Source organism: Trichosurus vulpecula, chromosome 2 (genome assembly GCF_011100635.1).
Source record: "Trichosurus vulpecula isolate mTriVul1 chromosome 2, mTriVul1.pri, whole genome shotgun sequence".
NCBI lineage: Eukaryota > Metazoa > Chordata > Mammalia > Diprotodontia > Phalangeridae > Trichosurus > Trichosurus vulpecula.
In genome coordinates this window covers 56,731,547-56,743,399 of record NC_050574.1, presented here as the reverse complement: position 1 = coordinate 56,743,399, position 11,853 = coordinate 56,731,547, and the positions used below count along the sequence as shown (strand labels likewise).

The 11,853-nt window shown below is 50.9% G+C and overlaps 1 protein-coding gene across 1 annotated transcript; it reads left to right on the top strand.

Moving 5' to 3' along the window:
* The first annotated feature begins 582 nt into the window (after positions 1–582).
* Positions 583–11,458, top strand: LACTBL1 (lactamase beta like 1). Its single transcript, XM_036742843.1, has 7 exons — positions 583–603; positions 3,482–3,614; positions 5,302–5,411; positions 5,839–5,999; positions 7,464–7,702; positions 9,602–9,708; positions 10,460–11,458. Exons 1-7 carry the CDS (start codon positions 583–585, stop codon positions 11,456–11,458), a joined length of 1,770 nt encoding a protein of 589 aa, XP_036598738.1.
* Positions 11,459–11,853: the final 395 nt, after the last annotated feature.

Sequence of the window (11,853 nt, the reverse complement as noted above, 5' to 3'; positions counted from 1 at the left end):
TCCATCTTGGCGGGAGCCCTGTGCAAGCTTCGGCTGTCCTTTCATCTGCCTCTGAAGACCTTTTGGGAATGGGTGAATTTCCATTTGGGTTTTGGGGCTACTTGGTCTTTGGCCTTAGAATGGGGGGAAGGACTTATTCTAAGGGTCTACTGGGGATCCAGGAAGGGGCTGGAGAATGGGGAGGAGTTATGGGGATTAAAGGCAGTCGAGAGGGTCTCCTACAGGCTGATATAGAACAGAAATATGGGAGCTCATTTTATCTTTTCCTTTGTCTTTATTCCCCATTCTATTAGATGCTATCAGTCCTCTGTCCATGGTCCCTCCTCCTCAGTCTCTATCCTGGCTTCCTCCTGAGCTCTTTCCTGCTGAGTCTCCCTCTCTGCCCTGTCCCTGCCCTCAATCCCCTGAGCTGACACCATTCCCTGCCTCTCTCCTCCAGTCCCCAAGGCTCCTTCATTTCTTTCTTATTGCTACCTCCTTTCCAAAGGCCCCTCTCTTTTCCTGACTCAGATTCCCTACTCACAGGGTGTCCCAGACTGTGGTGCTGAGCCCCTGTGAGGACAGAGAGCCTTCTTTGAATCCATGGCTGGGTTGAAGCCCCAGGTAAGGAGCTCATTTGAAGAAAGTCTCACCCCTAAGCTCTGCAAAACTACCCTTCCAGGTAGTTAGTAGTAGAATTGGGAGGGATTCTAAGCTCCTTCCCAGCAATAAAATTCACTTCTCACTTTCACACAGAACTGGGAGGACCCTTAGAACCCAGAATGTCAGGGGTTGAAGGGGCCTTGGAACTCAGAATGCTGGAGCTGGGAGGGTCCTTAGGACACAGAATGTCAGAACTGGGAGGGCTTAGAACAGAGTGTCAGAGTTAGAAGGGCCCTAAGATAACAGAATGTCAGAGGTAGGAGGGACCCTAGAACATGGAAAGTCAGACCTGAGAGGGGCCTTAGAACCCAAAATATCAGGGCTGGGAAAGGCCTTAGAACCCAGAATGTTAGGGCTGGGAGGGGCCTTAGAACACAGAATGTCAGGCTGGGAGGGGTCTTTGAACACAGAATGTTAGAACTAAGAGGACCCTTAGAACCCAGAATGTCAGGGGTTGAAGGGGCCTTAGAACTCAGAATGTCGGAGCTGGGAGGGTCCTTGGAACAAGGAATGCTCGGGCTAGGAGGGACCTTAGAGATAATATGTTCACTCAGTACCTACTCCACATGTTGGATGGATGTTGATAGAGAAAGGACCCTGCTTATTCCTGAGAGCCTTCTTGAAGAAAGAGGTGTGGGGTTTGTAGGGTTTGACAACAGAATGGGGAGGGTGGGGGATGTCATACCAAGCCTGGGAAGGTCTGATTGGTCCCTTAGGTGCAGAGCCACAATTGAGAAGGGAGGGGAAGGACTTCCCTCCTTTGCATTCCTAGGAGGGAGCAAGGCTAGAGGCTAGAGAGGTTGCAGCTGGCAGATTAGAGATAAAGACCCATTCCCTCAAGAGGGAGATTATCGGAACAAATCCTGCGGTTAGAGCCTGATGCCAGGGATCAGCTGAGGGCTGGAGATGAAGGTGATCCTTGGCAGGACCTCAGGGCTGATTGATTTGGGGTGACCTACTCCTGTGAGCTTCGTGTTGCCCTTCCTCCTCCTCTTCCTCCTCTTCTTCCTCTTCCTCCTCTTCCTCCTCCTCCACCAACTGAGTTTCTGCACTACCCCTGACCAGTGCTTAGTACACAGCAATGCCTCATTTCATCCAGTGGCTATGGGCCCTGGGATCCCAGGGGAAGAGATGTGGCCTAGCTGGGCTTGGGCAACCTCCCCTGAGCCAGTTTGATCAGTTCCAGGCAGGTGATGGGCCAAGGCTTAAGCCGTTGCTCTTACAAGTCCCACATCAACCTTATGGTCTTTCAGTGTCTCAAGAGCAAGGACAGGGGTAGGGCAGGCAGTGTGTATGCCACTCCACATGTACTATACCCCAGTCATCCACAAGTTGGCAGAGGACTCACTGTGGTGGAGGTGGAAGGAACTTGGCAGTAGAAATCAACATACTTGGGTTCTAGACTCTGGGCAAGGAATTAAATTGGCTTATCTGTAACATGGGGATGGGGTAATTTGGATTCATTGACCTCCATGGTCTCTCCCAGCTCTGACATTCTTTGTTCTGAGGATACTCTAGCTCTGATAGTCTCTATTGTAAGATTCTTCTCAGTTCTGAAATTTTGTGTTCTAAGTGCCTTCCCAGCTCTGACATCTTGTGTTCTAAGGGTCCTCCTAGCTTTAACATTCTATGTTCTAATATCCCTCCCACCTCTGACATCCTGTGTTCTAAGGGCCCTCCCAGCCCTGACATCCTGTGTTCTGAGGGCCCTCCCAGCCCTAACATCCTGGGTTCTAAGGGCTCTCTCAGCTCTGACACCCTAGGTTCTAAGGGCCCTCCCAGCTCTGACATCCTGTGTTCTAAGGGCCCTCCCGGCTCTGACATCCTGTGTTCTAAAGGCCCTCCCAGCTCTGACATTCACTTGTTCTAAAGGCCCTCCCAGCTCTGACATTCACTTGTTTTAAGGGCCTTCCCGGCTCTGACATCCTGTGTCCTAAGGGCCCTCCCGCCTCTGACATGCTGTGTTCTAAGGGCCCTCCCAGCTCTGACATCCTGTGTCCTAAGGGCCGTCCCAGCCCTGACATCCTGTGTCCTAAGGGCCCTCCCAGCCCTGACATGCTGTGTTCTAAGGGCCGTCCCAGCTCTGACATTCATTTGTTCTAAGGGCCCTCTTGCCTCTGACATCCTGTGTTCTAAGGGCCCTCCCGGCTCTGACATCCTGTGTTCTAAGGGCCCTCCCAGCCCTGACATGCTGTGTTCTAAGGGCCCTCCCGGCTCTGACATCCTGTGCTCTAAGGGCCTTCCTGGCTCTGACATCCTGTGTCCTAAGGGCCCTCTCACCTCTGACATCCTACCCTTCTGTGATTCTAAGTCATTCTAGCTGTTTTCCAGTTCACTCCCATGAGCCATTAGGGCGATTGGCACATCAGTGGCATCTGGGCTCTCACCCTAGGGGACAACACCCCTGGTGCGTGTTCCCAAGAATGTCCACCACAGTATCCCACTCCCTTTTCTTCCTAACTGGGGAGGGGTATAGGCATCACTGAAGAAGAGCAAGCATAGCGGGGGAGGTCCCAGGAGCTAAGGGAGCTGGAGGTGCTCACTGCAAGATGGGTGAAGTTAGGGAATCCGAAGGAGATTAAGGCTGAAGACACAGGGCAGAACCTGAAAGAGCAGCAGGAAGCCTCAGGAGAGCTAGCTGCCTGTCCTCTCTCCACCACTGCCTTGCTGCATGACCTTGGCAAGTTAGAGGCCTTCTTTGTGCCTCAGTTCCTCCACCTGTAAAACAAAGGGTTTGGACCCAATGCCCTCTATGGAGTGTCCTGTTCACCCCTGGGTGTCTCAGCTCTCCTTTCTAGGAATTCTATCGTGTGTGTGTGTGTGTGTGTGTGTACTGCAGGTGTGTCCGGGGCTGACGCTGCCCACGGTGAAGGGAAGGTGGGCTCCAGCACTGGCTGGCTTCTTCTTCCTCCTGTCAGTGGCTATGACTGGCTGCTTTCTATGGCAGTATCACCTCCGGAAGGCGGAGCTTGGTGAGTGAGCATGGGAACCCGCCAGTTGGTTCTTTTGTCACACCTTAGAGTTCTAGGACGCCCCCACTTCCCCATCCCTCCATTTGCAGAGAGTGCAGTAGAAATAGTCCTGGATTTGGAGTCAGAGGTACTGAGTTCAAATTCCGACTCAGGTATTTATTATATGAATTTGGGCAAGTTGCTCTCTGGACCGCAGTTCTCTGATCTGTAAAACGAGGAGTTTGGACTAAAGGATCTAAGAGATTCGATCCAGACAGAAATCTCTATGATCTCATGTTCCCAGATGCATCATTGGTTATTTTTGTACTTTGGGTGCACGGCACAAAATGAGTCCTCCTTTCACTTGGGGAAGGGCCGAAGTTGTAGCAGAGACCCTTGGGTCCCAGGAGGCCACTGTTGAAAGGCCACTAATGGGGAGGGCATGGATTGTAGAGGAGCTAGCTCGCTGAGAATTCCCTGATCTGCTGCTGATGGGGGTGGAGGGAAGAGAGAGCATTGCACCCAGTAGTTTCCTATTTTAATCAATTGTTCCTGCTGTGTACATACCAAATAGAGTTGTTTCTACACCCTCGGGAGACTGCACTAGCTGTTAATGCCCCATGAATTTCAGCACCCCAGACCGAAGCCCCACTGGCACCAGTCTAGTTGTGTTCTGATTATGGCTCTTAAAGGAATCCCCTACTTTCTCCCACTCAATCTACCGCCCCCATTGACTCAGGGAGGCGATAGGTAGGTGGCGACTTTCCCAACCCATGCACTGCCCCAAATCTGAAGCTCATGTAGAGTTGTGCATTGATGGGGAACTCACCAGGGAGCTGACTATACCAATGTGATCCTGGGTCCAGTCCCTTTCCTTAAGGGCTATCTAAATGGTATCATCGTAATCATTGAGTCCCCCATTGATGCCAAGGTGGATAGGGGTAATAATAGCTACATCCCTCTACTACTTACGCAGGGCTGGGAGGTAGGAAGATTGCATAAATACCATTTGTCCCATTTTACAGATGAGCAAACTGAAGTTCAGACTTGGCCATAACCGTTCAGTTAAATCAATCGATCAGCATTTATTTATGTGCTAGGAGCTGGAGATAACAGAGACAAAAATGAAACAGCAATCCTAGGATTTTTTGAGGCAATCAGGATCAAGTGACTTGTCCAAGGTCACACAGCTAGTAAGTATCTGAGGTCAAATTTGAACCCAGGTCCTCCTGACTCCAGAGCTGGTGCTCTATCTACCATACCACCTAGCTGCCCCTAGTAATCCTATGCTTAAGGAACCCAAAGGGAGAGAGCTGGGATTTGAACCTGGGGTCCTGATTCCAAGTCTTACCAGTATCCCTAGGGACTTCTTTGTATCTCTAGTGCTCAGCACAGTGCTTGGCACATAGTAAGCGCCTTAATAAATGTTTGTTGACTGGCTGGCTGGCCCTCTGGCCCTCTCAGTGGACGACGTCATTCACTGTCTAGGCAGAGGCGTATATTGGAAAGGTCCGATCCTGGGAACCAGGAGACCTGTGTGTTCTCGTCTCTGCCTCTTACTAGCTATGTGGACTTTGAGTCAGTCATTCTGGGACTCGGTTTTTTCTCTGTAAGATGGAGATTGACAATAGTCACACTATGTACCTTGTGGTGTTGGGAGGAAAATCCCTTGGGAACTGGACAGTGTCATATTTGTTATTCTCTGTAGGCTCCTCTGTCATGGAAGTGACCTCCGAAACTGTGAGGATGTGTCCCCGTTATCCAGAACCTGTGCCCCTAGAACATCCCCTCCCTGTGTTGAAGGAGGCCCTGGAGAAGGTCAGTGTAGTCCAGGGGGAATGATTTATACAGTGACTACAAAAACAGAAAGTGCTGAAACATGTCAGAACCCAGATGATAAAGCATGCTAGAGAGGTGGGGGCCTATGGCTGCAGGATGAGGCATGCAGGAGCAGATATGGCCAATCTCTACTATTTCTTTGTTACAAAGGAGGATTCTGTTAGGGCAGAGGGGCTTCACTTCTGGAAGATGGGGAGGGAGTTTGGTATGGATACAGGGAAACAAGAAATTCAGGGGAAGGGTATGTGTAATGTTGGGGGAAGCTGGAGCTGAGGGTAGAGGGGTCCCACGTGGGAGGGATTTCCAAGAAGAGTGTGTTCTGGGGATGGGGGACTATGTGCTGGGCTAGGCTGTGGCCTATGGGAATTCAGTCCTCCTCTAAGGCTGCTTCTCTGCTCCCCACAAGGTGGACAAGATTCTGAGGCAGACAATGCCCACTTCCCCGGGCCTCACGGCCATGTCTGCTGTGGTCATCTACAACGACACTGTGCTGTGGACTGGGAACTTTGGCTGGAGGAATGGCTCAGATAGGGCCTCAGGACCCCCCACTGAATATACCATCTACCGGTGAGCTCGCCAGGCATCAGGGCCCTGTGCTGAGTGTGTGGAAGGGCAGGGGAGGAAGCAGGGGACCCTGGCAGGGAGAGAAGGGAACGTTGGCAGCGGCCCTTGAGCCTCAGCCACAAACCTCTGAAATGAGACAGGCCACAGGCCCCGCTTCCCTACCATCAGATCATCGGGTGGTCAAACTCACCTTAGAGACCGTCTGGTCTGATCTCATTTGACAGATAAGAAAAATGAGGCATGGATAGGAAACATAACTTAGCATCCTAGAGCCAGGACTAGAAGGGCATCTTGCCCACCCTCATTGCTTTACAGATGAGGCTTTCCTAAGATCACACTAAGCGGCAGAGTAGGGATTTGAACCTGGGTCCTCTGGCTCCCAATCCAACGTTCTCCCCATCAGCACAAGAGGTTTGGCTTGAATCATTAATCATTAATCTCGCCATTTTAGCCTATACCTGGGAAGCATGTAATGTAGTGGAAAGAACACAGAACCAGTTCCTCTGTATACCAGACCTGCAGAGACCCGTCAGCAGTTCAGATCTCCCCATCACAGCCACACCTTCTAGAACCAGGGAACCCTAATTCCTAAGTGTGGCAACAATCTGGTAATTTTCAGAGTCAGCATCAAGTCATAGCTACAAAATATTAGGGAGGGAACAGATTAGAACACAGTGCAAGATAAAGACAGCAAGAACTGGAAGATGCCTTAGAACATAGAATGTTAGAGATGAAAGTGACTTTAGAACCCACAATGTATGGGCTGGAAGGGGCCTTAGAACATAGAATCTTAAAGCTGGAAAGGACCTAGGACATAAAATGCCAGAGGTAGAATGGACCTTAGAACCCAGAATATCAGAGCTGGGAGGGGGCCTAGAATCCAGAATGTCAGGACTGGGAGAACTCTTAGAATAGAGAATGTAAGAGCTGGGAGGCCCTTAGAACCCAGAATGTCAGAGCTAGGAGGGCCCTTAGAACCCAGAATGTCAGAGCTGGGAGGGCCCTTAGAACCCAGGATGTCAGAGCTGGGAGGGCCCTTGGAACCCTAAATGTCAGAGCTGGGAGGGCCCTTAGAAATCACCTTGGTTGCATAATCCCACCTATATCCCTGGCTCTGTATCTTACAAAGCAGCTGGAGAACTCACACAGTTAGAAAGTTCTTTTTTACATGCAGCTGTAATTTGTTATCCTGTAACATCCACCCATTTCTCCTGGTCCTACTCTCTGGACAGGAAGAGCAATAGTAATCCCTGGAACCCATGACAGCTCCTCAAATACTTGGACACAGAATTTGTTCCTTCTCTGTCCCTGCTCCCCTTCCTCCTGGAGTCCTCTTTGCCAAGTTAAACATCCTTAGTTTTCTCAACTGATCCTCCAAGGATTTCAAGCCCACCCTAGTCTCCTCTAGGCCCCTGGTGGGTAGGATGGAGATGGGGCGGGGGGATAATGGTGCTGCCCCTTGGATAGGATTGCCAGCATCTCCAAGATCTTCCCTACGCTCATGTTGTACCGCCTGTGGGAGGAAGGCATCGTGGCATCCCTGGATGACCCCCTGGAGCGCTATGCCCAGGGCTTCAGGATCAAAAACCCACTTGGAGCAGGAGCACGCCCTGTCTGGGGAAGCCTGATGGATGGGCTGGACAAGGGGGCCCCACCCCTCAAACCTACCACAGTAACTCTCCGAAGAATGGCTAGCCAGCTTTCAGGTGAGAAGGTCCCTCATACCCATAAACTTGGAGATGATTGTGGAAACCCAGCAGGGCGACGGAGAGACAGTATTTGAATGGGGACATCTTTAAAATGAAGCTATGCAGCTAGGTGGCTCAGTGGGCAGACCACTGTCCCTGGAGTCAGGAAGACCTGAGTTCAAATCCACTCTCAGACACTTACCACTGTGTGACCCTGGTCAAGTCACTTAACCTTCTGCCTTAGTTTCCTCAAACTGTAAAGTGGGGATAATAATAGCACCTACCTCCTAGAGATGTGAGGATCGAATGAGGTAATATTCGCCAAGCCCTTAGTAATAGTAGGTGATTAATAAATGACTATTCCCTTCTTCCCCTGCCTCACAGGGGTGGGGAACTTGCCACCTTGAGGCCACGTGTGGCCCTCTAGGTCCTCAAGGGCAGACCTTTGACTGAATCCAAACTTCACAGAACAAATCCCAAGATTTAGTTAAAGGGCCGCACTTGAGGACCTAGAGGGCCACTGGTGACCTCGCGGCCCCAGCTTCCCCACCCCTGTCATAGAGTTATTGTGAAGATCGAATGAAGTAAAGGATGTGAAAGTGCTTTAAGAAATATGAAGCTGGTAAAGGCAAGTTGTTGGGGTCATTAATAAGAAGCTGTCTCAGATAGCAGAAATAAATTAAATCGGGAACTTTATACGAACATTCAGTCCTGAGCACCCATCCCCTTCTTTTTACTCGTGCTGTTCCTTGTGCCTGGAGGATACTCTCCTCACTATTCCTTTCCCTCCTCCTAATCTCCCTCTTTTGAAATCTTATTTATCTTTTTTTAAAGGCTCACCTGCGTTTGAATTTTACCTCTGTTCTACCCTCTGTGCGACCCTTGGCAAGTCGCCAATCTCTTTGGGTCTCAGTTTCTCTATCTATAAGATGACCTCTGAGCTTTCTTCCAGCTTGAGAGCCAGGCTCTGAATTCATAATAGTTTCCTACATCTGTGTGTAGCGGCAGCTAGGTAGCACAGTGGATAAAGTGCCAGGTCTGGAGTCAGAAAGGCCTGAGTTCAAATCTGCTCTCAGACATTTCCTAGCTGTGACCCTGGGAGAGTCACTTCACCCTGTTTGCCTCAGTTTCCTCATCTGTAAAATGAGCTGGAGAAGGAAATGGCAAACCACTCTAGTATGTCTGCCAAGGAAACCCCAAATGGGGTCATAGAGAGTCAGACATGACCAAAACAACTCAATAGCAACTGTTTATGGACCACGTTCTATTTCCCACATCTTCATATATGTTCTTTTTTTTTACTATGACAAAGACATCATACAATTTTTATGATCTTGGGCTTTCCCTCCTGCCTTTGTACAAGGCCAGAAGAGAAACATTTGCAACTTTTACCACCTTGAGTCGGACTCCAGGAATATCACCCACAGCATGACCTTTTCGACCAAATCCAGCAACCCAAACTTCATCATTTTCCTCCATAACGTTCAAGCTGCCATCATTGGGAACAAAGGCAGTGGGTTTTTTTGCCATTCTTAATCAGCTGGCCTCCCACACACTTCCTGGTGGCAGAATTGGGCTGCTTGGCTTCCACACCAACTTTTTCCAAGACAATCCCTTTGGCATGAGATGCTCCTCCAAATGGATTGGCCTTCAAGGCAGTGCCCAAATGAGCTTTCTTGCATTGTTTGTCATGCCACTTTTGGTCCCTCCTGTGGCTTCGGAGTTCCCTAGCAGTACGAAGACCGTGGTACTTACCCATGCTGCTGCCGTCCAGGCCGAGAGAAAAGAGAGCTTTGTATATGTTCTTGCTGATGTGTTCCCTGGCATCCCTCACTCTTAGCCCTTTGCTTAACCTTCCCTACTCGAACCATGCTTGACTGGGGTCAGGTGCTCTCTCTTCCCTCCCTTCCTTTGCAGGGCTACCCAGGAGACTCCGCTCAACCACCCTGCTGTGGCGGGGAAGCACTGAGGATGCCCTGGCTCTCTTGAAGGATGATATCCTGGTGGCTGATCCTGGAACCAGGTTGGAGGAAGCCCTTCCTGCCCTGTGAGAGGTCAAGGGGCCTGCTGGGGCCCTTCTCAGGCCCCTGGAGGAATTCTGCTTCAGAAAAGCATATAATGTTCGAATGAGGAGGGCTCTTAGAATACAGAATATCAGAGATGGGAAGGCTGTTAGAACATAGGATGTCAGAGCTGGGAGGGGCCTCAGAACATAGAATGTCAGAGCTGGGAAGGGTCTTAGAACATAAAATGTCAGAGCTGGAAGGGCCCTTAGAACACAGGATGTCAGAGCTGGGAAGGGCCTCAGAACATAGAATGTCAGAGCTGGGAGGGCCCTTAGAACACAGGATGTCAGAGCTGGGAACGGCCTTAGAACATGAAATGTCAAAGCTGGAAAGGCCCTTAGAACACAGGATGTCAGAGCTCGGAGGGGTCTTAGAACACAGCATAGCACAGCTGGGAGGGATTCTAGAATATAGAATGTTAAATCTGGGCGAGGGGACTCTGGAACGGAGAATATCAGAGCTGGGAAGGCACTTAGAAAAGAGAATGACAGAGCTGGGAGAGACTCTAGAGTACAGAATGTCAGAGCTGGGAGGGACCTTGGAACAGAGAATGTCAGAGCTGGGAGGGCCCCAAGAGACCACCTAGTCCAAATACCTCATTTTACAGGTGAGGAGGCTGACACTCCAGAGCGAGGAAGTGATCTACCTGACATCCCATAGCCAGGCCACATCCGAGGATTGGACCGTGTGCCCGCATTCCATTTCTTTTGGTTTTCATTCCAGGTGTCATTACAGCACTCTGGCCTTCTCTCTGCTGGCCCACGTGTTGGCTAGGCACACAGACACTAGGGACTACCAGCAGTGGGTGTCCGAGAATATCCTAGATCGGCTGGGGATGGAGGACACAGGCTTTGACCTTGCGCCCTGGGTTCAGGCCCGGATGGCTGCAGGCTTCTATGGCAGTGGGCACCCAGCCCCACTCTATGACCTTGGCTGGTATCGCCCCTCTGGTCAGATGTACTCCACACCTGCTGACTTGGCCAAGCTGGCAATGGTGCTCCTTGGAAGTGCCCCCCAGAGTGTCTTGGCACCGGACACACTTAAGACCATGCTGACTCCTCTCCTCACCTGTCCTGGAAGCTACTTTGCCAACCAGACAGGCACACCATGGGAGTTCCATGCCCAGCGGGGATATAGCATTGTCCGGAAGGATGGGGACCTAGATGGCTACGCAGCTACCTTTTCTCTGGTCCCGCAGCTGAAGCTCAGCTTCATTGTGCTCATGGCTGGGCCCCGTCCACCAGGGCTGGACCTGGTGACCCAAGTGTATGATGTCCTCATCCCTGCCATGGAGATAGCCTTCCGGGAGGTGGAGGGGAGCCTGGCACCACCGCCTAGCCCAGGCCCTTACTTGGGCTTCTACACCTATGCCAACCTTACCTTCTATGAGATCCTCCTTGGGCCCTCAGGGGTGCTTTGCATGCGGCAGTTTGGGCCCCAAGTGGAGAAGCTGATCCCAGCCAAGTTCCGGACCCTAAAGCTGCATCACCTGCAGGGCCGGGTCTTCCAGGTGGTTGTGGACAAAGAGTTCCCCTGTGTCCTGCCCCTGGGGGCAGCCTGGCTTCCCTTGGAGACTCAGCATGGCCAGCTTCTCAACTTTTATCCCTTTGACCAGAGGGGGCTCTCCCCAGGCTTTGACGCTCCTGGCTTGAACACGTACAAAGTCCTTCGGATGGCCCAAAAACCCGTCTTCAATACTTTGGTTTGACCTCACCCTGATCTCACCTCTTACCTCCTTGGTCTCAGCTGGTGCGACAGAACAGTGGGAGGTCAGAGTTGGGAGGAAGGGCTTGGGCTTTGGCCATGGAAGGCAATTATGGAGCATGGAGAGACCTGGGTTTTAATTCCAGCTGTGACACTCATTGGTTGTGTGACTTTGGACACATTCTGTTCCTCCTTATCTATGAAATAAGGGCCTTGGACTAGATGATTCCCAAGGTTTCTTTTGGCTGTAACATTCTGTGCTCTCAGATCATAGATTTAGAGCAGGAAGGGGACCTTAGACAGCATCTAGTCTCTATTTTACAGATGTGGAAACTGAGGCCTGGAGGGATTAGATGATTTGCCTGATGCTATCCAGGGAGTAACAGAAGCAGCTCTGAC

Bases quoted from the DNA above. Each gene is read 5' to 3' on its own strand.
- LACTBL1 (XM_036742843.1), top strand. From the start codon at position 583: ATGGCTGGGTTGAAGCCCCAG. The intron at 5,412-5,838 runs GTCAGTGTAGTC...GCTCCCCACAAG, and splicing joins TGAAGGAGGCCCTGGAGAAG to GTGGACAAGATTCTGAGGCA. The intron at 7,703-9,601 runs GTGAGAAGGTCC...CTTCCTTTGCAG, and splicing joins AATGGCTAGCCAGCTTTCAG to GGCTACCCAGGAGACTCCGC.